The 26,874-nt window shown below is 41.1% G+C and overlaps 1 protein-coding gene across 1 annotated transcript; it reads right to left on the bottom strand.

Annotated features, from left to right (window-relative positions):
- Window positions 1–925: 925 nt before the first annotated feature.
- Window positions 926–24,485, bottom strand: LOC115587236 (cyclic nucleotide-gated cation channel beta-1). The gene is made up of 38 exons (XM_030426940.1): window positions 24,362–24,485; window positions 22,844–22,925; window positions 22,713–22,734; window positions 22,569–22,614; window positions 22,361–22,460; window positions 22,110–22,132; window positions 21,934–22,033; window positions 20,709–20,733; window positions 20,525–20,618; window positions 20,267–20,367; window positions 20,004–20,067; window positions 19,586–19,661; window positions 19,366–19,390; window positions 16,835–17,162; window positions 15,711–15,860; window positions 15,539–15,595; window positions 13,281–13,348; window positions 12,771–12,994; window positions 12,069–12,099; window positions 9,962–10,142; window positions 9,798–9,812; window positions 8,901–8,933; window positions 8,468–8,566; window positions 8,223–8,377; window positions 7,000–7,218; window positions 6,096–6,304; window positions 5,818–5,868; window positions 5,622–5,708; window positions 5,272–5,336; window positions 5,014–5,136; window positions 4,640–4,781; window positions 4,363–4,522; window positions 4,168–4,265; window positions 3,883–3,966; window positions 3,644–3,762; window positions 3,308–3,454; window positions 2,872–3,070; window positions 926–2,763 (listed from the first exon to the last, which is right to left on the bottom strand). The coding sequence occupies exons 2-38, from the start codon at window positions 22,922–22,924 to the stop codon at window positions 2,491–2,493; spliced, it is 4,074 nt and encodes a 1,357-aa protein (XP_030282800.1). The 5' UTR covers window position 22,925; window positions 24,362–24,485; the 3' UTR covers window positions 926–2,490.
- Between the last annotated feature and the right edge of the window lie 2,389 nt (window positions 24,486–26,874).

The raw sequence follows: 26,874 nt of genomic DNA, 5'->3' as shown, positions 1-26,874 counted from the left end.
TCCTGCCTCCCTTTGAACACATATATTCCATAAGGTTACATTTCCATCAGCTTTTTGTCTTTAAGTGGCATAAAAGGGCTTTTGTAACATCCTCGCAAAGATGTTTATTCTAGCTTATTTGTATCATTAACTTCAATAAAACTCATTACATTACAAAATACAGTATTTTGTGATTACAATAATAGTTGTTAGTGATGTTTGAATGTTTGAGGTATTATCGAACTGCTTTCATGGGAGCTCAGATCTGTTCTCAAGGGAGCTGAGCAACTCGAACATCATGAGGCATCAACCCAGTCACCTATACTGTCATTGTGTGCTCTGTAGCGTTAGTTGTACAGTGGTTTGCAGCCCACAGCATCTCTGTGTGGAATAGGAGTGCACAAGCCACGTCAAAAATAGCATACCTATACATGACTTGGATCGATGAGCAGGTGATTGGAATGTTTTTCCTGGTTAGTAGACAGGGCTGATGACCGTTCTCGAGACAATTCTCAGACCATGCCTCCAGCACATCTGGGACCCTAGCCAGTTATGAGTGCTAAATGAGCACCAGTTAAAGCAGGCATGACTTCCAGTCACCAGGAGCGACCCTAGTATGAAAAAAGGAGGAGATATCCAAACCGGTGAAAAAGCATCTTTATGTGTGGATAGTGTATAAATCCACAGTGCAGTGTACAAATACGTAAGAAAAACAACTAAAAACACAGTAAAAACTCAATTAAAACTACAAAGTACCAGGAGCTGCTACGATAGGCTGCCACTGGCACGGTGCCATCTTGATTTCCGATACATCGATGTAACATGCTTCCTGTTTGGTTTGTGATGTTTTGATTTGTGGTTTACTCTTTGTAGTTTATCATGTTGTTTGTCAGGCTCTTTGTACTTTAATAGTCGCTTCAGGTCAGACAAGACACTCAGGACAGAACCTGCTGAAAACTGTCATTTATTCAAACAAAATCCACAAAAGACAGCTACAATAGTGACAAAATCCAGTTTAAGGACATTATTTTACACATTAATTTCTTTAGAGTCCATCGTAAACACTCATCGCTCTGCCCCTACTACACACACACACACACACACACACACACACACACACACACACACACACACACACACACACACAAAACAATGCTTTCTACACAGTCTGGCAGTATGGTTAGCTGGTATCTTGGTCAATAATCTGAAGCTGTATTTATAATTAAAACATCTATAGAAAAAAATATAATTCTTACATCATAACTGAGTCTTAAACACAATTACAGTACAAATTAAACAGTAAGCATTATTATAATGTATTCATATGTAATGATGCCGTAGAGCAGCGCAGAGATTTTACATTTATGAGAAAATGAAAATGTGATTCATCTAAAAAAACAAAACAAAAAAACAAATATATATTTACAGTGTTGTACAAAACAAACATAAATGAAAACATGTCAAAAGCAAGTAAAATATGTAAAGCAATGGTTTCACACGTATTGATGGCTAAATAAATAAGATAGTGATGAGTGATTAATTGATCGATGACGTACACAGTATCTATTAGCATATCAAATGCAGCGTTGAGGTAATAAGAGGCTAGATGATGTTTGAGCTTGCTATGCGTAAAGTCATGATGGTCAAAGACAGACTGAAAATCTATATAAAGTAATCTCAGATGACCTGTCAACATTTATTTGTAACACAAAGTCTGTACTGTGTTTCAAACATCAGCAATGCAAGCTACTCACACCAACACAAGACATGGGTAAATGACAAAACTTATAAGGCAAATTGTGGTTTTACTGTTACAAAATAATCCGTACAGAGTTAGCAGACAACAACAGCAAAAACATGTTTGTATGTTTTAGAAAGACAAGAAGTTCAGTTTCGTAGAAATGATTATAAACAGCTAAATTACTGTAATGGCTTAGCCATGCCATCCCACGCAGCATTCAGTCATCATCACAGCTACATTGAATTCAGTCACGTGAACTCAGTGTAGATGATGTAAAAATGAATTCTGAAGAGGTAACCAGGTGGGGAATGGCTTGCTCCTACATTAGATTATCTTATATTGAGAATAATAAAGATGAACACAGTGGTGGAGGCTGAGAGAACACTGCAAAGCAAATGGAGAACAGAATGAACAGAATGAATCTGGACTTGTTCTTACGACTCCATATTGAGAAATACAGGGACAGACAGGGACGCCCACAAGATGTGTAGGTTCTAATGCAAAACACAGCTCATCCCACAGCAGCTAATGCAACATCGACCAAAGTGACAAAATATACCAGGTTTTTATATAACGACTACACAGCATGATGTAGACAGTGTGTCATGGGTCAGATTGTAATACAGTACTACCTTGATATTTTTGCATTGAAGCCGTTCCAAACATTTTCAAATGCTCATTTACAGAACCGCCCCTCTCTTTCACTCCACCATTCTGTCAATTTACAGCAGATACACTGGTCATGTTTTTACTTTTCCTTTAAAGATTTATCACAACGTCTTCTCCTTCCTATTCCCACATCTGCTTCCATCAACCTCACTGGCACCCTCCTCTCTTCGGTTCACGGCAAGAATCTCGTCTTCGTCGCCATGGCACTGCGAGGGAGAGTGAGGCCTGGCAGAGTTGTTGTTGTTGTTGCGGCAATGGGAAGCGGAGCGATACATCGCAGAGCTGGCAGACATGGGTGACGGCGTGTCTGCGTCTCTGTCAGGTCCTGAGCTGGAGGTGGGAGATGGAGGAGGCAGGGTGGAGGAGATGGAGGGCTGGAAGAGAAGAGAAGAGAAGAGAAGAGAAGAGAAGAGAGATTATTTTGCCACTGCCACATATGCATCTGTTTCTTTTTTGGTCTGCTCAGTTTTCACTCTGTTTACCTGTAACGAGATACTGGACTTGTTGGTCTTCTCTTTGACTTTAGCCAGAGCTCCTTTAAGTCCAGACGATCTCTCTGTCATCTCCAGGGCAGCTCTCAGCAGTCTAGGGGTCTCCGCCCTAACAGGGGCTGGCGGGACCTGAGGTGGATCCTTAGCCTCTGCTTTGGGTTCAGGTTTCTTTCCCTTAGCAAGCATCTTTCTGTGGTGGAGACAGTAACTTCTATCAGCCTCAAGTAAGAATGACGTGAATGACAGGACAGAGCAGCAAAGCTATTGTATCAGTTCATTTTTCATCCATATCTTTACTGGTCCACAGTTTGAGAGTCATACATCTCTTATACAGTGCAGATACAGAGCAGGGAGTACAATGATGGTTTGTTGGTTTGATGTGGTTTCAATATAATCATGTTCATGTGTAGTGCCAGTGATGTCCAACCTGGCCTTCTTGCGGAGCAGTTTCTTGGACTCGGGATAGTGGACCAGGATCTCATTCAGGTCTTTCTTGTCCAGGATGAAGAGATTGGCAAAGCCGTGTGCGATCACGTTTGCTGTGCGCCTGTTAACCCCGCCTACTGCAAGCAAACTGCCAATCAGAGAGATCAGTCAGTTGAACGTTTGATGCAAAAATTACAGTAAAACATGATAAACTTGCAGCTCCTTTAATTGTCGCTCCATTTAATTTTTTTTTACTGTTATTTTTTTTTGGGTTTTATTACTGAAAGAAGTATTACCTATGACAGAAATACTTTACATTGTTACAGAGACTCTTTACCTGATCTCTCCAAACACTGATCCTGCTCTGAGAGTTACAAAGACTGTCTTTCCATCAGGCCCTCCAACCACCTGCACCTCCCCTGCTTTTATGATGTACATCTCCCGACCCACCTCACCCTGCGAAAGACAAAGAGGCAGGTAATGAGAATGAGCAGAGTGGGAAAAACTGAAAATTAAATGCCACACACAGTTGTCTTTTGTAAATAATATTCAGTCAAGTTTGCATATGGTATGTACCTTTTTGCAGACATAATCTCCAGGCAGGTAAACAACGGAGCGTAAGCTTTTCAGCATGTCAAAGATCATCTGTCTGTCACAACCCTGTCAAGAGGGAGGACAAAAATACTAGAAAACAGTGTTTCTAAAACTGGTGATCTCTTATTGATCTCTATATGGTTTTAATTCATATCAGATACTCACTGAAACATGTCGGACTTCTTGCATTGTATGTTTAAGAATACTATATCAGTCTCTATCATGTAAACTGTGCTATCATTTTAATGTGTTTTTAGGAATCCCTACCTGGAAAAGGGGGACTTTGCTGACGATGGAATAGTTGACATCTATAGCAATGTCCAGACGCATTTTATCTGGCAACTGAGTCAGTAACTCCTGCTCATCTGGAAAGCAAACAATTTGAGGTACAGTGTGAGCAAAAGGGAAGGTGTGTAATACATACCGTATAAACATGCAGTCGTCACAAAATGATCTTCTTACCTAGCATGCCTTGTGATTGCCAGGTATAGTTGTACCAGGTTTTGACACGGTTTTGGACGTCTTTGGGGATTCGATAGGAGGACATGTATTTAATCGTGTTGTCCATACATGTGCGGTAGTAAGTCTGACCAGCTGTGGCTGCACCGACCACGTCACGCATCTGAGAGACAAATCAGCAAAATTAGCCGACTATAACATTATGTTTATTCATCTAAACACCATCTTTACACAAAGAGTAGTCGAAGGCATTAATGTCCGCATTACATTATATACATACCTGTCCAATCATGATAGAGAAGGCGAAGACTCCAACAAAGTAGTTGATAAGTTGGAAGACAATCTCAAACAGGGTGGTGGGGTCCGGCAGACCGCCAATGGTGATGAGGGTCTTCACCGCAAAGTAGTAACAGCGAATGTAACTGAGCAGAGACAAAGTAAGGAGGCGTGAGAAAAAGGCAGGACAAGAAAACTCCTCTTAATAAAAACAGACGGGCAGGAGAATCAAAATGTTGTGCGACTGAATGAAGTACGTAAATTATAAATGATAAAAATGAATAATAAAAACTTGTTTTATTTCAACTGCTGTGTCAGCAACCTTTAAACAAGAAAAACCAGTTGTGCATGTGGTATGTGTGTTTATCGCAGGCCAACCTGTTGCCCTTGCCATCATACACCCATTTTGTTGATCCTAGTCCATTGAAGGCAGAGCCCCAGTAGTACAGACAGGCGTTGCAGTGGAGACAGTAAAGAAGGTAGGTGGTCGTACGTATCACCCTGAGAGACAGATATATTGGTTCATTCGTCATAGGGAAAGTGAAGACAACAAAGCGAGAAGACTACAGAAAAAACGAGTACAGAGAAGATAGAATTCCACGCAGCGCAGGAAGATATCATCAGGTTGTAGCCCACCTGTAGATGTAGGCTTTGGTTAAGATGGCCTCGAGACGCTCGTTGAACTCAAAAAAGGAGTTGATCTGCAGAGGCATTGAAAGAGAACAAAAAATGTCAGACACTCTAATATCTCAGTAATTGACATCTGAATTCTCTATATTGATACATGGAGCCTTGGTAGTTAACTTTTCTTGTACAAACATCATGCTTACTGATTCTGTGTTTGATACTGTCAGTGTAACATTGTTTGTGGCTCATTAAATTCGACACACATTCTTGCTAAAAAATAGTTGAAGGATTAGACGCGTGTTGGTTGTCATAATGCTGATACTGTAACACATTGTAATGGATTAAGTAGTTAACCTCACCTTCAGTAGTCTGGGTAAGCGAAGTAGAGGGTTGACGCCAGTTTTAAAATAGAAGAGTTCCAGCGGAATAAGGCTGGCTACATCAAACTGAAAACCAGAAACGCATCACTGACAAAATTGCTTAGATGATAGACTTAATGATCAACATTTGATGCCCAGGAAAGAAGAATATACTTATTCATCTGTAGTTACTTACTTTGAAGCGTTTGGTTTTCATGTAGTTCTTTCTCATTTCTTTTTTGTCAAACTGTAATAAAAACCAAACAACTGTAGATATGAAGACTTATCCTGGCAAGTATATCTTATAATACAGTATACTAATGTTATAAATGTAATCTCGGCTGATCATAATTACAGTATAAAACAGTGTTTTCTGTGATTCCAGCAGCCTATATCCAATGAAAAAGGAATTTCTGTGATTCCTACCACGAGATAGAGCTCGGTCACAGTAATGGCTTATAGTATCCCACTCACCACTATGTCCCCTCCTCGGATAAACTGCAGCCGCGGCTGAAAGATGCTGATGTCCAGAATGTAAATAAGGTCACACAGGTAGTCGATCAGCAGCCAGTAGTAAATATTGTCTGGAGTCTGGTAGGGAAACGCCCAGCGCACAGGGATGAACCACACGTTCCAGTTCCATGCCAGAGTGACCAGTAGCATCCACAGCACGTACATCAGGTCTGGGGAAACAGCCAAATGTGAGAGGGTGCAGGGAGATGAAGAAATTTAGTGAGCGGGCCGAGGAGTAGAAAGTAAGACGAGACTGAAATCAATAACTATTCACAGATCAAGTGATGATAACTAAGCATCAACTACCATTATATGCTGTTAACTAGAGAATGGCAGAGCATGCCAATCAAGCAGGATGTAATGACAATCAAGCAGGATCTAATCTGTATTACTGAGCAAAATTTGCATCATTTCGAACATTGTTTTGTGCTAAAGGCGAAAGAATGCATGCCAGAAAATGGACTTCCTCACAAAATACTTGTGAATGTAAAATGACGTGAAGAGAAATGGATAATGACAAGTAATAAGGAGACAGGTAACTGTATTGTGACAGGTAATGTAGTAGATTCACCTTTACCTAAACCTCCCAGTTCCACATCGTGTTCTTGTCACATATAAACACAATAAGTAGAATGTATTTATTGAGCGTTCCCTAAGTGAAAGTATTAAACAGCTCATTATATGGGTTTCTCATGTAGCCAAAATCTATGTATTATTTTCTAACTATATGGCTGAAGAATTAAGTGCCTCCAGATAAGACCCACGTTGATTGTCAATGAATGCTGGGAAGTTTATGCAAAAGGATTCTACTGTTCAGTATGGTGCTATAGGTGGAGACGCTGGGTGTTTTCGGCTGTGTTCTCACTGGTGAAGGGGTCGATGCTGGCAGGGAAGCGGTAGTGCATACAGGCTTGTATCCATCGAGGAGTTTTCACCTTGCTGCGGCGGCCACACTGCTCCTCCTCTGCTCCACTTTCTATTCCTCCTCCCCCTCCGGCTCCTCCTGATGGACCTGCTTGTGCCTCTCCCTCGTCCACCGGCTGAGCTGCAGGAGCAGGCTGAGGAGCTGAAGCCTGAGGAGGAGCTGAAGGACAGTGAGAGGAGAAGCAGCAGAAGGTCAGAGGACATTTTGAAAGCACACCAGCTCAGATTTATTAAAGGTTTAGAAAATGTGCTATAAAGGGAACAATGGTGTTAGCCTTGGCAGATTAGTCCTATAGCTGAATAATGCAGTTAGGTTGCAGTAGGTGGGTGGTGGTGTGTAGTGTTCTACTTTTCTTTGCCACAAATCAATTAATTTGCAGACGTTTCTTGAAGACATTAACAAAATCTTTTGGCTCAATGTATAAAAACAGCACAGTTCTTGTGAAATTAGAATATGGGTTTTTATCCCTCTAAAGAAGTCACTAACAATAAATGGGCTGAGGGTCATGATGTACTAATGTAGAAGAAGTGCCAAACACTTTCTACACTGCATCTACCTATGTGCTGAATGCACCTGTAAAAAGAGAACAGGCACAAACACTAATTTACAGTCTCTGGAATTATATATTAAAACAACAATGTGTTGCTGGTTGAGGGTCACTTCAATAAACTTTCAGGAGCTTGTAAACTATAGTGTGCAGACAAAAATGCTTCCCTTTTTCAACAGTATGTTGCTGATTTTGTTCTGCATCCATACCAAACTTGGATTGCACACTGTCGAAACTAAATGTATTTGTGTGAATGAGGGACACTGGTGGTTCATCTATAGGGATGAAGGTAGGATTATCGGGAGGCTGAACCCTGGAGAGAAGCTACTACTACTACCTCTCACCTGTGCGTGTGCATAAGTGGGCAGTTTCATGTTTCATGTGTCATCTAGCTTTTTGTGAGCAGATGACACACAAGGTGTAGGTATGACTTTAACGAGTAGACATTTTCACGGCTGGACAAGGCTGACTCTTAACCTGAAAATAAAGAATATACTAAAAAACACAGCTGCTGCAATCTACAACGACTATCATTCATATATTCCTGACGGGTTCCACTGGTTTCGTGCTGATGTACCAGCTCAGTGTCTGGGTGTGTGTATGTGTAGAGACTCACATGGGATAATGCTGTCTTCATCTGAGCTGTCAGGGTCAATGAGTTTCTCCTTAGCCTTCTCGGTTCTCTCTTTAAACATCCGGACCAGCTCCTGAAGACGCTCGTTGACCACTGTACTGGTCTGACTAGCTGAAGACGCTGGACGCTCTTTAAGTCTTTGAAAAAATGTCAGTATATCATTACATGCCAACAGCTAAATAACAGAACTCACACTTTATTTGTTTGTGTATGTGCACAGTGCTCACATGTCATCTGTGCTGTGCAGGCTGGACTGGCTGGGCCAGGCTCTGACAGGGATGTTTGCTTCATCATCATCGTCCTCACTTTGGGAGTGCAGCCTCCTACTGTTGAAGTTAAGTAAACACAGCAATGTCAATGGTTCAAATTTGAGACAAAATTTTAGTTGAATGTGATGTGGCTTTACTTTACATCAGTTACTGTTAAAAATTATAAATGTTATAACGTCTTTATGATTGTGATTAATGCAAAATAATGAGCACTGAAAATGATGGTTTAATGAGTGAACAAGCAAAGACTGGTGAATTCAAATGGGTCAAAGAATGGTGAAGGATAATATGAAGGAAAGGAAATATTGACTTGTCAGCATGATGTGTGGATACGGAGATAGATGTATATTAGATGAGTCAATACAGTATTAATAAAGGTCAGATATCTTACATCTTTGTCCAGATAGTCCTACGATTCCTTCCACTATAGTTGTGGATGGTGAGAGCAAGGTTTAAAGTGAGTGTGTGTGTGTGTGTTTATGAGAGAGGGACAGTGAGGGACAGGGTTTACGTGTGTGCCAGTAATAGCATGATATTAAAATTCAAGACACTGATAAAAAGCGAAGATAGGCAAGAAGTGCAAGATTGCGAGCATCTGTTTATTGACTTTTGCTACGTTATGACAATAACCATACAGCAGCCAAAAGCAATAAAAAGCCATGCAAAAGTGAACAGTTCATGCAAAACAGAACACCACAACACAGAAGAAGAAACACTCGACAATTATTCATATAACAAACTGTCTGTGTTCTGCATAACACTATGTGCTTGTTTGCTTGTGTAGGTTATTTTGGCAGCAAATTGGATGGAATTTAAATTTTTTCTAAGCAACACAGTCTTTGCAGGACACTGAAATACAGACAGACCAACACATTGCTTCTACTGTGATGTACAGCAGACAGTAGGGGGCAGCAGATCCATTTCAAATAGCACTAAACAGAGGTTTGTGAAGAGTTTCACTCCAAAATGATACATTTAAAAATCCAGTAAAAACCATCAAACACATCTCTACCAATGAAATGTATTGTATATTATTTAAAAAAGTTTTGATCTCTAGAATCAATACATATTGTGTTTTGCCAACTGTCAATGTCATATTGATCTCATTTGGAAGAAACCACTCCACTTGCCAACAACTTGCAACTTGACCTAACCCACATAATGCATTACTTTCTCCCTTGTGAAATGCTTTATCATGGGTGCATATTCACCAGAGAGAAAGCATATAATTATTGTTGACAGAAGATTTAAAGCACAGCAACCCAAACAATCCATGCAGCTTCCTTACTCTTTTTCTCCTTTACTGTAGATGAAAAGCATGAGGGAGAGAAACAGATATAACAAAATGTAATGGACACCCAGTTAAACTGGAGTGTTTAATTACCCTTATACTTAATACTACTACTTATTCAATGGCAGAATACATAAACTAATCGTGATAGTATTTCTCACCTTTGACGACCTCCTGAAGGGGTCACGGGGACAGTTAGGGTTGTAAGTTTTGGGTCCTGTGGGGTTAGGATTTGGGGAACATTGCTCTGTCCCTCCCCTCCTCTTCCTCTCCCCCCTATCTCATGATCTGAGTCAACATCCTCTACATTGACGGCTGGACGAAGGCTTATGCTTGAGCTGTCTGGAGGATAAAAGGCATCAAATGTCCATTGATTAATGAAAAACATCACAGATGATGTGGATGCGTTGGGACAAGTGGAGCTGCAGTACAGCACACAGCAAGGGGCAAAGCAGGTCACAGATAAGTTGACCAGGGCAGGACAGTGAGAGGGGGAAGAAGATTTGGCGGGATGTACATCAGGCTAATGCAGGAGGATCCACCAGTAAACTAGGCCATGTATATGAGTGCCCTGGCAGCTGAGAGGACTAGCCTTCTCATCTGGCAAGTTTTTCAGTCGGGCTAATCTGACTCGCTGTGCACTAGCACACTAACATACATTACAGTATTTTACAGTAACATAGTTTGTGGAGAGTGGTTCAGCTGTAGTATACATTTTTAAACTTTTAAACTCTGTAAAAAAAAGTTTCTTATTCATCTTTTTCCTTGACAAATTGAGAATTTGCATATACACTGCTTTTTCTTACTCATTAAACAAATGAGCTGTCTGTATCTGAGCTTATATCTTAGAAATTACAGAAGAGACAACACAAACACTAAAATCTATAATCACAGCACTGAACTGCTACCTTTTTATTTTCCTGACAGTGTGCTCAGGATCCTGAACACACTGGCATATGTTTGGCAATGACATCTGAACTCTGTTGATTATTTACAGCTAGAAAATGTCTTTATATATGATTATTTGTTTGCATCAGCTGTTCTTTCATTTTAGTTTATCCTGACACCACACATTATGAGTCAACTGTCAATTTGCTCAGGTTCAGGTTTCTACAATGAATTTCATGATCTCCACTGCTGCAAATTCACCTGCACGTCTTATTGCTGGAATGTCTGAGTCGTCTTCAATGAAGAACGCCGGGTTAGAGAGACCTGACAGCTGGCGGGAAAGTGAGTTGAGCTGCTTTGATGGGGGACTGACAATAGGCGGCAGGCGTGGGTAGGATGGCACATTTGGCAGTTCGAGGGCGCTTCCGTTAGGAGAGGATGGCGACGGGGAGCGGGAGCGGAGCTGAGGATGGTGAGCAGGAGGGAGAGGGGAGTGTCGGATGAGCTGGTTGAGCTCTAAATCGTGCTGATTCTTGTCTTTCTGCTGATTTTGCTGTTGTTGTTTCTTAGGCATCTTGAGGCATAAGGCTGTTGAGGCGGTTCTGGACGTTAAGGAAGTACTGCTGCGTCCGGCTAGGAATCTGGGAGAGCTTCTGCGGGATGTCTGAAAAGCTCTGGGAAAGACTGGACAGACTGGGGCCAACTGATCCTTCAGAGCTTTTGGGCAACAACTCAGTCAGAGTTTGGGCAATATTTCGCGGGACCTGTGTGAGTCGGATCTGGGAGAACTCTTGGCGCAATTCAGGTGGTAGGGAGGGTAGGTACTTGGTAACGTCAGAGAGCTGGGTGGGTAGCTTAGGCATGGAGGGTATTTTGGGAGTGGAGATGCCGTTTTCTTTGAAGAATGCGTTGATGTTGCCGAAGCACTCTGAGGTGTGCGGAATGCGCATCAGGCAGCTCTTAATTGCATCACAGCTGACTGGAGCTATAGAAGAGACAGATGTATAGGCAGATTCACAGTCAGGCAGAATATAAGCAAGGTGGGAGATGGCTTCAGTAGACAGTCAAACAGCAGTGTGGTCAGTCTGATAGGGATTGGACATCTTGATCAAGGACTTCAGCCAACATGTCAATGTGCAGTCAATATGCAGTCTAAATAATCAATATGTACATAAATGAATAATTATAAGTTTGACTGCCTAGTATTTCTGGTGCAAACTAATGAGTTTAGTTGACTGGCAACTAGACAAGGTACATTATATTAATCAAACAGTAGTAGTTGCAGTTGTCTGCCTGTCAATGTTACTGACACATAGAATCCTGTAATGAAATATTTACCTGTGGAAAACAACAAAACATAACAAATGGAATATTGCATACCTCCACAGTCATCCCCAGTGGCTTCCTCTTCCTACACAAAACATAAATATAATGAATCAATGGCTGGGGTTAGTGATGATCAGTGGAGATTGGATATTAAATACTATGTGGATTGGGTTGGGATGGAAAGGTTGTAAATATTTCTGATTTCTAACTATAATGTAATAAAATTAAGTTTCAAGCTCTTTCAATTCAATCTTGTTTTAAAGTTAGGCATAAAAAGACAGGACAGGTAAGAAAAGGAAACAAAACTTAACAAGAAATATGAAGAAAGAACCCTCTAAAAACAGTCAAGAATGTATTTACAATATCATTCCTAAATTAGATCAGGTCAAATTCGTTGTCAATTATTAAATGAATCACCCACTAATATGATAATGGATTAATTGGTTTAAGTTATTATTTCAAGTTGATCAGATCAAAGTTCTCTGATTCCAGCTCAGTAAATGTTAATATTTTCTAGTTTCTTTCTTCCCATTGACAGTAAACTAAACATCATAGAGTTGTGGACAGAACAACATCTAAATATGTCATTTTGGGATCTTGGAAACACTGATGGAAATAATTTACAATTTTTTTGACATGTTACAGACCAACTGCAACTACAACTAATCAATTTATAAAGAAAATAATCCACAGATCATTAGTTGCAGTCCTTTGTGAAATTTTCATCACAGTGCATGTTCAACCCATGGACATTACTTTTTCAGATGTTTTGTCAGCGTTGGGGCTTTGACCGTCTTTCTCAGATTTCTGTGGCTGCTGGGTTATAGGCTCTGCTTCTGGACTGGCTTCCTTGGTCTCTGGCTCTGGCTCAGGTTGTGATTCAGGCTCTGGCTCTGGCTCTGGCTCCGCTGTCTCAACTGGTTCAGGACTTGGAGGTGGAGAGGGGGAGGTCTGCTGTGGCTCTGCTTCCTCTTTTGCTTCTAGATTTTTTTGAAATGATACATTTCATGAAATTTAAATATTTGCATACCAGAAAAACATAAACATAAAATGTCTGATATTGATGATAAAGATGTGACAGACATAACAATGGATAAGATCAAGTGGTTTAAAAAAAAATAGAACTATTACAAAGAGTTGGGCTATACTTTAGCATGCGATGCCATCTATGTTTGGAGCCTTTTCCAGCTACAATCTCTTTCTAGGGGACGGTACTGTCAATTCGTAAGTGTGTGCATTGGTGTTTGTCTTTGTCTTGATCTCTACCTGGTTCCTCGACAATAGAGTCCTCAGTCACTTCCTTCACTTCTTCCTCAGCAAGACTCTGTTCCTCTCTGCAGGACAGAACAGGAGACAAAACAATGAATGTATCCGACCGCGCAGTCTGTGGGTCTCCACATAAGGCACACTGTTTGGTTGGCTCAACGTTACTTGGTCCATATCAATAGAATACTATGGTTAGCATAGACATGGTGGTATTTTTAGAGAAAACTACCCTAATACATAATATACTACATTGTACCCTTCAAGGATTTTGGAATGTGAAGTCCATATTCACAAAAACAGACATTTTCTTAGGCACTAAGACAGGACTAATGAGTATCTATATGTGGGTAGGCTTATCTAATGTAGTTTGTACCCTCTGGAAATTGTAATTTTACTGTTTTGTACAGGCTAGAAACACAGTAAAGCTGTTTTGAGAGGATAAATGGTAACATGATATGGCTTACATTTAAAAGTTTATTTAAACTGCCGGCCTAAAACTATGAGATGGGTGATAATGTCAAGTTGGGCTTCAAGGCCTGTGGTGGCTGCACATTAAATAACATGAAAAATATTTACATTTTTAGGGTAAAATGTCCTTGGTTTTTAGAGCTGTGTATCTGCTAGTAGGTAATGCAGCACACAAGTTTATGTCCCTGTGTAGACAAACAGATATGATGTCAATGACACTGTATTTTACTGCATGGGTAACGAATGAAAATTAGGACTAATATATATGATTAATTTTTCTGTGGTATATTATAAACGGAATGAAAACAAAACAGAGGTTAAATTACTCGGGAAATATTTCACTTCATACTGGAAAATGTGGAAGCCTGAACTTTACTCAGTGTAAGCTAACCAGCTTAGTAGTGTTTTCTCTCTGCTTTTAGCATAAAACTACTCTTTCGGTGACCACCTGTAGCAGACAAGCTTATGTAACACTCTGTTGACACCAGAATAATAATTAAAATATGGTTAAATAAAAGGCAAAAACTCATCCAGTCACAACATGTATTTGTCCAGCACCTAACCGCGATGTGTACACAACATACTCACTTTCTCTGTGTGCGTTGACCGTTAACAGCCCCCACAGAAAATGTCCACGAGCGTCGAGACACGACAACTAACACGAATTTGGACCGTGAGGTCGTTTAAAAGCTTTTTAAAAAAAAATCAAGAGAATGTGTTTATTGTAGAAAAACAGCTGGGAAAATGTTCCATTACATCTCCGTCCATCATTTTCCCTGCGAAACAGCAGCAGGTGCACACTGTTACGGGGAACGGCTAAAGAGGGGGGGAGGCTGTTTCCAAGGCAAGCTGTGGTTGCTATGGCACAGCAGTGATGATGAGGCAGCGCGCGGCAAAGATCACTTAACGAGAACCCGCGGGATTTGGGACCTGACAACCTGGACCAGCACGAAACCGTCTCCTCGGTGCTGGTAAGTAATTACGGACATTTTCCTGAGTAGCCTGCTCTCCTGTACAATTTCAGTTACTTTTAGTTTACTTCCGCTTTCCAATCTAATGTATGGTTATTACATTTCAGAGGTAATAAGCCTAAAAAATACTGTACTTTTTGTCTAATGAAGTCACTTTGCATACTCGGATTTAACATAGAAAACCTTACTGAGTTCATCAAAGGTGGCGCATTATTAATGATTAAACTATCCAACAGTGTTGTCCACTCCAATACAACTCCAATACAACAATAATATGATTCTGTGTGTATGTAAATTAATCTATATATAATATGTGATTGATTAATTGTACATATAGTATATCGAATTGAATATAGTCAAATAGGAGCATTCGACGGTACACCGGTTCAGGAACAGAAGTAAACTGATTATGATTGATTACTGAGGTGTGGAAGGGGTAGACTTGTATATTTCTTCCTACTCCTTTTCGGGCATGTCAGTGCTTGCCAATGGAATATACTTTGTAACATGCTTTTCATCTTATTATGCTTATTTTTTACAAACTAATTTAACTTTTTGTTTTATTGCGTTTTCACATGTTCGATATATGTGTGTTTATTCATTCATTCATTCATTCATTCTCTGAAAAGGGCCATATTGTTTCACATAGTTTAAAGTTTTAAAAAATTATTAATTACTTGTTTTTTTCTTCTCCTTGTAATTAAGCATATTTTACATTGGGATATTGCTGGACTGTTAAACAAGTTCCCATCCAAACTTTCATCAGTTCAACAACCTGCTTGACACAGTGACAACATCTGGAAAGGTTTGCATTCTTACTGTGTGAGTTTACAGTCGTCCACCACTTGGCTCTCCTCTTCTTGTGGTTCCGGCAGCCTGGTCATAGTGAACACGCAGTGTCACAATGATGCTCCCATTGCCAAAATGCACACAAACAAAAACACACACACACACTTTCTGTCTCTAACTCTGATTGAACACAAGGTCTTACTCAGCTGTGGGCTCATCCAGCAGTTCTTGACTCCCCAGTGAGAGTTTGATGGACTGTCCCTCACTGGCCATCTGTCTAATGGCCATCTCAGCTGTCTGCCTGGCCACCTCCTCAGCCATACGGGCCATCTCCAGGCGCTCCTGCATGAGACTGAAGAGAGACAGAACACACTGATATCACTAAGCTGTGAGGTAAATGTTAGTAATTTTCAGATGTGACAGGAGTCGATCACAATGCTAAACCAAGTTTAGCTTTGTCACTATATTTGTACCACTGTGTACAGTTGTGCATGTACTCCAGCCAACTGGTTAAGCTCAGATTGCTCTTTAATAAAACTACATAGACAGAAAAACTGTAAGGTCTTAATGTCAGACAATCCATAAATAAAGCATAAATATAATGATGATGTTAAGACTTTGGCTTTGAATATTCTAGTCAATTTATTCATTAAGTTACATATGATGAATATAACTAATAATGCATTGTTAGAGCTCTTGAATATGATTTTAAATGGGGGTAATTTAGAATTGTGTAGGTTTGCACTGCAACATTTGTTACTGTAACAAATGTCTGTTGGCGTTCATTTACTTTCATTGTAAGTGACTTAGAGGAGACATGTTATGCTCATTTTCAAGTTTGTAATTTCATTTTGGGTTACTACTTGTATAGGCTTTGATGCTCTAATGCTGAAAAATCACATCAGTTTTCTCACACTGTCCAGTGCTGCTGCACTATTTTCCCCCTTTGTCTGTCTCCTCTGATTGGTCAACTCACACATGCCTGAGCCCGCACCGCTTACAACAACAGAGCAGCAGTGCTGAGTCAATTCTAACATGCCTACCTAGCCACTAGAATTATGCAAACGTAGACATGGTGATGTACTGTGATGTCACAAAGTCACAGAATTAAAGGCAGGATGATATTGGTGAGGTGTTTCAGGAGCAGTATTTTCTGTTGGAGAGAGGAACTTCTGATGGTGCAGACTTTGACTTTGTTAACTTTCAATATATTTTACATGCACAAGAACCTACCTATAAAACCCTGAGGGAAAGGAAAAAACAAAATAGCACAATATGTCTCCTTTAAAAGAATGGCACCTCCTCCACCCTAGTGTTCTCTCTTACCGTTCCTCCATAGTAGCCAAAGCTACATCTTCTGCCTCCCTTTTAATGCTCTCAATGAACGGTGTCCAGCGGCCCGTCTGGGTCTCAGCATCCTCTTGAGACATTTTTGTCCCACTCTCTGACTGTTCTGCTTGTGGGTTGGTATCACTGCACTTCTGGGACTGCAGTGAACTTGACTGCAGTGAGGCTTCCTGCTGTTGGTGTGATGTCGATGGAGTCAGTGATGGGGAGGGTTCCGCAGATTGAGACTGATATTCATGCTTCCCGGTGCCCTCGTTGTCTGACTCCACATCTTCTAGTACCATGTCAGGTTTAAGTTTGACTGAAACTACAGTGGGGTGACAAGGAGTGACATGTGTGGAAGAAGCAAGAGACATGTGGTTGACCTTGGACATGTTGGTGACATGTAAACAGGTATACAGCTTTGACACAAGTCTCTTCATCAGATGTTTGTCTCATGTCGGAAACAATCCACAACAGTTTTCGGTTATTAAATGGAGTTTCATGTACAAGATGTCTGCAGATAAAGGAAGGTGTCCCAGATGGGAAAGGATGCTTTCAGATTCAAAGGGCAACTCAGCCCATCCTATACATTAAAGTGTGTTTACAGGGAGTACTACTACATATGTGAAAAACTTAGCGGAAAGCTTTTTGTGACTTCTCCAGTGTTATCACTCAGATGTGTTGTGCGTTATGTAGGCACCAGGTTTTGAAATGGAAGAATAATGTGTTGATAAAAAAAAAATTGATATCAGGCTCTGCTGTATTGATTTTGATCATTTGTTCTTTAAACTGCCCATACTGAGGCCAACAATAGTGCAATCTAAACCTGTGGACTGCTTTCAAAACCCTGTGCCTACATTTCCCATAATGCATCTTAGACATCAATGGAGGCAATTTATCAAATTACATACAGTTTCCTCTGGGGACACAAAAGGCTTAATGCTACTTTTCTCACATCAGTCATACTCCCCGAGACCTGTAGACACAGACTTGGGTATCGGGTAGGTTACTGATAAGAACACCACATAAATCATTTCACACAGAATCTTTATTTTTCCTGCAGTATCCTCACATTACAGTATGAAATTATATGTTCTACCATCTTGTCTCTGTGACAGTCAACATGTTTTTTTTGATGTGAGCAAAGTATATGGTTCTTTCAAATCAAGTCAAACCCTCTGAAACAACAGTATACCACATCCCTGGGCCACATTTCACAGTTCAAGGCTCTAAACATAGATCAAGTGGATCAAAACAGGCCTTTGAGTGCACTAAATTGAGGTTAAACAACCGAAATGCAAAGTAATTATCTTGCATTTGTGTTGTTTGACCTCAATTAAACCTGTGGAAAAGCTTTCACCCACTGGAACGTGATCAAGACCCAAAATGAACTCAACAGATTCTTAAGGGAGCAGGACTTATACATGAACAATTATAAACTGCTTTTTATTAAGTACAGATATAGTTTTACTTTATCCATAAACAGGTAAATAGTGAACGAGCGTAGCTGCCATTTAATCATCTTTTTCAGATTTCTGTGAATTGGGACACGAAGATTTGACATTTTATGCGAAAATGCTTCTAAACAGAGACAGTTGTGTTTATATGAATCTCCTCTTTTTATATCTCCTGCTGCTTTTTCTCTGTGTATGAAAATGGCAACATGAATATATAATATACATTGCCATGGGTTAAAGCACAATAGTGTATCAGAATAACATCCTGTCTGCAAAATGATATTTGTGTCTCGCCCCTACAGGAATTTCAAATAAATGGCAATTACTGTGTCACACAGAAAATGTGCAAATCAATATCACAAATACTGAAGACAAAACACATCTAATTAGCTTTATGATATACAGTACATCTTTAAGTTATATTTCAATGCACACATCATAAGTTGAAATACATTCATCTGAAACTGTATTGAGTACAGTAAGGTGAGTTTATATCTACATTCTTGTAGTATTTTAGAGCTGCCTGATTTCTGTGCTGAGCTGCCCTGCGCACAGCACCTGTAGTACCCCCAACAGTACAGTATGCCTATTGGTATCTCTCTCTCTCTCTCTCTCTTTCTGCCTGTCTGTTTGTGCGTGTGGGAATCAGAGCGTCCCCCAGTCGTCTCCTCCTGCTGTTTAAGGGGCTCGCAGCGCCTTCCCCCCTGAAACAGAAGGAGAAGAGGGACTGAGTTAGGCTCCGACCGTCCGACCAAAACACCTCTTCAAAAACTATGGGGGGAAGAACAAGAGGACGCCTCGACAGAAAACACACACACGGCACTTTTCAAATATTACACCGATCCACTGGAGTTATCCACTAGTTATTTAAGAGGTGGTTTCTGTTATTTGAAGGCTTCACTCTCTGGCGACGTAACATTTATGTCAGAGAAAATATTATGTGATATACTGTGGGTCCACCTGATTGAACTGTGAACTGTGGCACTCAGGAACAATGGTACTGTCAAGGAAACAGCAGGAAGAGGGGTTTCTTTAACTACTTGAAGGTATAATTAAGTGAATAAAACTCACCTTTCTTTAGAACTTCAGATGCAGCCTGAGAGCATAAAGTAAAGACGGGAGGGAAAGAAAGAAAGAAGAGGTGTTTAAGTTGCGTTGCACTCATCATAGTGATGGAAAGGTTATGCTGACAATACACGAGAAAAGATGGATGGTAAAGGAAAGGTTGACACATTTCAAGACCAGAAGAGGGGAGGGAAGAAAGAAACATTCATTTATTCCCAAAAGTTACCTCGGCATCATCTTTGGGTGGGATCGCAGGCTGAGGAATCTTCAGGCCCAGTCCTGCCATGAACCAGCCGACCACACTGTCAACAGACAAAATAATGAACTGTTTGCTCTTAAGACCTTAGATACAAGTACTTGTGCTTCCAATTATAAATGTAATTTCAATAAAAAAGGTCAAGTCTGTCAAATCTTGGCTGTCAATGTACAGTAGAAAGTTGGATAGAGGAAATCTTAAGCCAGTTATGTTAATAATTGGATTAAACATTGCTGAATCCTGAATCCAACTCGTGTACGGTGTTTACTAGCACATAAAATTCATATTTTTCCCTCAGAGATTATTAAAGTGTCTTTTGCCTTTCAGCTCGTCTTAGTGAAAGCAAATGACTTGCTCTACTTGAAAAGGACAGTGATTGAAAACGTACCCTGAGGCCTTGCTGTCAGTATCCAGTGAGATGCCACTGAGAGATTCAGGTGGTGGAGACAAAACTGGAAAGACAGACATGAAGTTCAGCGTGTAAAACAAGTATTCATCCAAGAAGGTCAAAATGAGTCCTCAGAGTAATGGGGATTTTAAGTCTTGCAGGTTTCAAATTGGTATTCATGAGTTGTGACTGTCGCTGCCAGTGTATGTTCGTGCCCCTGCCCACGGGTGTGGATGAAGACAATTTCGTGTACTTGTTCGTACTTTTGTCCAGAGAGGAGCGGGAGGACTTGGATGATGGTTCTGTTGGTATGGACCCAGGGGTGACTGGCTGAGGGACCATCTGTTTAAGCCAGTTCACCACGCTGCAGCAGAAAAAAAAGAAAGGTCAGCCCCTCACATGTTTAAAGGTGGTTTAACTACCTGTGCTGATGTGTGTGTGTGTGTGTGTGTGTGTGTGTGTGTGTGTGTGTGTGTGTGTGTGTGTGTGTGTGTGTGTAGTCATGTGTGGTTTACACTCACTTGGGAGGAAATTGAGGGGGCACGACTTCCACCTCCGACACCTCGTCTTCTGATTCCATCTCCACCACAGGGACGTGTGGGAGGGGATCATAATCTGGACAGACCAGTCAGAGAAAGATCAGCTAAATTACTCAAACGAAATCACTCATTCAAACATAATTTCCTGTTAAAAGGCAAAGCATACCTGGCATTTTTGCTATTTCATATACCTAAAGGAGAAAAGGACATAAAAGGACATTAAAGTTAAGCAAACAGAGGATGGCTATACGTTTCTTACTTTAATAGTGCCACACATTCGGGAATCATAGTTGTATTATCAATGAGTGAGTAATCAGGATAACTGATCTCTGAAACCTTTTTACCCATTAAGTAAACGTGAGCCCCACAGAGGTTAATGATTTGTTTGTCCACCAGCTCCACAGCATACAGGCCACATGTGTGTCTCTCCATGTAAGACATTTTTAATGGTCAGGAGGATAAAAATGGGTCTCACTGGAGCAATAAACCTCACATCCCACATGGGCCTCTTTTATGTCCATACCTACAGAACGGCATGCAGACTAAAAATCCAGACAACAGGGGCCTCGAGTGGAGCAGTTATGGGCAAATGTTCGTTTCATACAATAATGTGTGAACTGAAAATGGATCGATCTTTAAAGGTGCAACATGTGAGAATTTAATGTTTAAAACATTCAAAACGTGTGCTGCAGAGATAGACGTTAGCATGCTCGCCAGTTTGTACCTCAATACTTGAAAGTCTGATAGTAAACAACGACAATTTGCCCCGAGCTTCAGCTAATATGATCTCTAGCTAAACTGAGCTAACTAGCTAATTAAAGAGACATTAAGCAGCATTCAGCAGCAGCAGTTACTCTTGTGATATGCTGCCCCTCATTAGTTTGGAATATGTATTGAACAGGTAGCCAATTCTTACATATAGCACCTTTAATATAAATATTTTAATATATTGCTTTTGGTAATGTGACAGTGATGTACATGATGTGAGCTTCATGTGTTATCACATAGTATTTCAATCATCTTGTCTAATTTGCTGTGGGAAGTTGTCTGGATGTGTATCTCTGCTAGCTATAGGAGGGCTTTAACGTGGCTAAGCCCCCTGTGGATTCCTTTATAAGCTTAATCCTTACACATGATTGGTATTAATCACTGCGGGGCAGTATTAAGTTGTTTGAGTCAAATGTCACCTAATACAAAAACTGTGCTGACACTGATGAGTGTTGGTTCTGATCACCTGTGGCTTATTGAAGACCCTGCTTTGAACATATTGGAGATGCTTAGATATAATTGGATCATTCATGTGTCAAATATGTTTTAGGTTTTGTTCTGATGCACAAATTTTGTTGTTTGGATGTTGTTAATCAGTATGACTAAACATCCTTGCGTCTCACCTCAGTGTGTTCCTCATCGTCTTTAGACTCTTTGTACTTCTCATCCGGCTGAGGCAACACCTTGGTCAGACCCTGAGTGACCCAGCCTACAACTCCGGAACTGGTGAGATAAACAATGGAATTAACTTTTGAGGATTGCATTCAGCAATATTTACTCCTATCAGATCATACTGTACCTTTCTCCATCCTCCCCTGACAGCTGAACGGAAAAGAAAGGAAGAAAAAAACACTGAGAGGCCAAAAAAGTCTCCTGCAAACGTAATAAAGCTACTTCTAAATTGAAACTTGCTTTGACTTCATCAAGACGAACAACAGTTAAAAGTTTAATACAAGCCAAATATTATTTAGTTAATCAGTCCGATCCTTAACCAGCATACACTGATTGATAGAGCAGGCTACATGTCTACTCCAACACTGATACACTCACTCTGGTGTCAGCCCTGCCGGGTCGGGGGGAGCCAGCAGGTTGAGGCATGGCGCTGACGAACCCATTAGACAGCCAGCCTAGAACTCCAGTCTGGGCCTGACTGTAGAGGAGGTGAAGAGAGAAGGCAAGATGTCAGTAGGTTGACACACACACACACACACACACACACACCACTTGTCCTTAGAAACTAGTTGACAGAGAGGTTTACCTGTCGTCTGAAGCCTCATCTGTGTTTTTCTGCAGAGGACTCCTCACTGTGGAATGAGACAAAAACCAAAAACGCTCATGTTTTACATGAATTCTCACACATAAGCAGTAAACTGGTTTAAAACAAGTCGAAATTAATCCTCACCCTGTCTGTTTTTGTTGTGGTCCTATAAGGTCAGGAAGACAAGAGAAAGAAAAGAGTGAGAAGGAAAAAAATCAGAAACGACACTCTAAGTGTGCTGATGTGTGTGTGTGTGTGTGTGTTTGTTGACGTACTGTAGCAGAGGCCTTCCCATCTTCATCTGTCCCAGAGGTTTCGGGGGGTTGGGGGACCACTTTCACCACCCAGTTAAACATCCTGCTGGACACACACACAAACAGAGCCGTCAGCCTCTGAAAATCCCTACACCAAGCATTGTTGGTAATGATGATGATAATGATGGTAATTTGTAATAATGCAGCCACTTCATCTGTCGGACGGAGAGCCCTCAACTGGAGCTAACGAGGCCTGATTAAGGATGCTTGGTTGCCTGACCAGCATTGACTGTTTTTTCCTGTAGATCCTCAAAACTGCCTTTATTTTCTCATCAGACACACTTAGAAACTTTTACAGTGCCAAGTGGGGCTTGAAATATGAATTAAAAAAATCCTTGTGTCATGAGTTTAAATGTCAGGTTGACTTTGAGGATCTCATTGTTTTGTTTTCAGTGTGTAATGTGGACTTGCCTTTTAAATCTACCAATTAACCTCAAGAAGAGATTGAAATCAGGCTCCTGTCTTTAATGCAAGCTCACGCTCAGGAGTCAAAAGTCAGAGGAGACTCAAAAGGCAGAGGGCCAGAGGTTAACCTCACTCAGGCTGCAGTGCACCGCAAGCTGCTTTACCAACAGCCTCCTCAGGTGACAGGGGGTTAAATCTGCGATATCGGGCACAAATGTGCAGAAAGAGGACATTCTGACTGGAGACAGAGTTTTAGAGAGCCAGCAGGAGGGCCACCTAATCTCAGATGTGCGTTATATCCGTCGTGAGAGACAGTTCATCGGCCTGTTGAGATAATCCACTTCAGTTCAGCAACGGGGGAAAAAGTGGCTCACTGAACCTGCAAGATGTCCTGCTAATTGGCTGCAGCAGACAAGTCGGGGGCAACCAAGACGGCTGACCTAGCTGTCGTGACAGGTGGTTTCTACAAGTTAATATCCCCAGAGAGCATGACCACAATCAGTCACGACTTGCTTTTCCTGAAAGGTTCAGTGTCTTTCATTTAATGCGCTGCTTACTGGGACAATATAAAGCCTATTTGGGTGTGAAAAAAGAAAAAAAAGTTTTCCATATCTTTGTTCCCCGTGGCAACATGTAAGGTCTGCCTCGTGGATCTACTGTATGACAAGAGCCAAGGTGACATCTTGCATCCCTCTTATAATCTCAATGTTGTAGTTTTGGATTAAATAGTGAAGCTCTACCACGCAACTAATCTACAGGCTTCCTCGCTGCGTAACGGCCCAGATCAACTCCTGACAGATGCCCTCATCACACCAGCGCTTTCTCGGCCATCAAAAGAGCAGAAATCAGAAGAGGACACCCATAGATGTTGTTCTTTGTCGACTGATTCTGTTAGACTCTGCAGTACAGGCCAAACCAGAAGCTCGGAAGAAGCATTTGATTACAGCAACATCAATGTTTCAGATCACTCACCTGTGATCAGCGGTCACAAATGGACAACCAAGTTGTCCATATGTTAAAAAATGCATTTCTCTACCCCTGTGCAAAAACTAAACTAAAACATATTTTCCTTACCTGCGCGTCTACAGGTGGCTCTGCATGCCGGTGGCGTAGAGGTATCCAGAGTACAGCGCAGCCAGCACAGGTCTCCTGGGATTGCCACAGTGGCTGCCTCGGGCTAACTGGATTAACAAGCACCACCTGAAGGTCAAGGCACAATCCTGGACCGTGAGCCACCACGGATTAGCAGCAAAGAAACGCATCATCGGGTGATCATCCCTGTGTAACCTATAAACTATTATGACGCCCCCCCCCCCCCTCCCAAAAAAAAAGCAACAAGCAACAGGGGAGGCAGGGGATTTTCACCTCACATTACTACAGCCTTCAGTTGCAGACTACAGCTATTCAAATACAGGTGAAAAAAATGACTATTATACATATTTGCACATCTGGATAATACATTTAGGTTTGTATTAAATATGTAAAACATCCCTTCCCAAATAGGAGAATGTTTTTGATCTCAAAAGGGAGATAATAAGTTTTTACAATTCAAGTAAAGTACAAAAAAAAGAGCATTTCTCTCTTCTGCACTGTATTCAAAACGAAATGCGGAAGCTAGAGACCCCCACTCTCTCCTCCACCTTGTCATCTCTGTCCTTATTATCTCCTATCCCATCCTCATTACAGTTTTATCCCCGGCAAGTGACGCAGGGCCTCTACTGACTAACCAGCGATGAGCTATATAAAGTCCAAAGTCAACCATGAATGGTCGTAGACAGTCAGGGGGAGAAGGTAAAGCTTATTAGTCAGCCTCAGGGTCCTGCCAGGAGTCTGACAATCCACTTCCTGTGTTGTTCCTACAGCCGCACGAAGGCCTCAGCTCAAAAAAAAAAAAAAAAAAATCACGGTTTTAATCACTCACTGTTGAGCCTTCCTGCCCTGGGCCACGCACAAGCCATGCCAGATTGAGATGTTTCCAGTCAGGATGATTTCTATTTTTCTATTTTCTATTTCTATTTGTTGTTGTGTCAGGACCATAAGCTTTGTGATTTTGATTCCCAGGAACCTAAAACTGTTCACCTGCTCCACCTCAGCTCCACTGACAAGGTTGTGTGTCTTTGCCTATGAACTATATGAACTATATGAATGTTAACCCTCAGCAAGAATTTTCTCACATCGGCTGTGGGTACAGACAGTGGCTGGTCCCTCTGGAGGTGGAGTAGACTCTACATCTGACTCTTTGTTTAGATCAGAGCAGGCATCACTAAAATCCTAATGCTTGCAGGTATGCTACAACTAATGTTACCATTAATATTTGCCGATTAGCAAAAAATACAATGAGAATGTCATTCATTTTCCCAGGTTATTGAAGAGCGAGAGAAGAGAATCATTATTTGATCACACAATGTATAACAAGGTGAAACTGGTACTCTGGAGCAGTGGGCAGGGTGTGTAAGATCCTGCAGACCAACCAGTGACCCAGTCAAGGACACTGACTGACTGTTGAGAGTCAACCATAATGTACACGGGGAAACCGGAGAACCTGGAAGAAACTCACACGGAGAACATGCTAACTTCTCACAGAAAGGCCTGCCCCAGCAGAGTTTGAACCCAGGACCTTCTTGCTGTGAGGCAGCACACTGTTATATTTTTTACTTGATGATGGCATCAGATTCAAAGATAAGGAATCAACAATGTTCTTACAATAACATCAATGGACCGACCATTGATAATCTCTACCCTTTGGAGGGGCATAGTTTAATAGGTTTGGAACCACTGGACTAAACTACCAAACTGTATTAAATAAAAAGTGGTCAAAACTCAATTTTGGTCAGCTACAGTAATATCTGTGCACAACCTCATAATGTAATATAATAATGTGTCAGTCACAGGGTACATTTTTCCACATCATCAGTACTTTTGATATTTTTAAGTACATTTCTTTGGTAATGTGAATGTATTTTACTGATGTAGGAATTTGATTCCAGAGCTTTTTCTTCTAACAGAGTCTCCCTACATTGTTATAGGCTATTTTTAATTCAGAACTCTTCTTCCACACCTTTTTAACAGTGAACATGGAGGAGGAGAGATGGTAGGGTGGATTACAAATAGCCAATCAGCATGGAAAGTAGAACACCAGATCAGGATGGTTGGAGGGGAGAAAGCATGGCATGATGCCTGAAAGTGATTAGCGAAGGACTGTCCTCGTTAGCTGAGCGACTGGTAAACAGGACGTGGCACATTTGTTGCTATGGGGTTGTACTGTGACAATGACATAGCATCTGTGGTGGACTTTTTACGGGAATCCGGCCTGTGAAAGCATCAGTCATGGTCAATTGTACATGTAGACATGCTGCTTCACAGACGGTGGGTTCTCAGTGAGCCACAAACAGGAGGACAAAATAATTGACCTGGTAGATCAGGCGAGGAGATCTCACCACATCTAGTGAGGCCTGTTGTTGTGTGAAAGAAAGGGAACAACAGAACAATTTATGGTGCTGATGAACCAGGAGGCATTGGGCAGATCCCATTATCAGCTCAGTAGGGGATAAGCTGGGAGAACAGGCTGATGACAGACCCCTGCCCCT

Source organism: Sparus aurata, chromosome 8, assembly GCF_900880675.1.
Source record: "Sparus aurata chromosome 8, fSpaAur1.1, whole genome shotgun sequence".
Taxonomy (NCBI): Eukaryota; Metazoa; Chordata; class Actinopteri; order Spariformes; family Sparidae; genus Sparus; species Sparus aurata.
This window is presented reverse-complemented; position numbering and strand designations above follow the sequence as displayed.

Excerpts from the sequence above, each read along its gene's own strand:
- LOC115587236 (XM_030426940.1), bottom strand. The coding sequence starts at position 22,924 with ATGTTTAACTGGGTGGTGAAAGTGGTCCCCCAACCCCCCGAAACCTCT. Across the intron at positions 7,219-8,222 it reads TGAAGACAGCATTATCCCAT|CTCCTCCTCAGGCTTCAGCT; the intron begins GTGAGTCTCTAC and ends ACTGTCCTTCAG. Across the intron at positions 3,967-4,167 it reads GCAAAGTCCCCCTTTTCCAG|GGTTGTGACAGACAGATGAT; the intron begins GTAGGGATTCCT and ends CCCTCTTGACAG.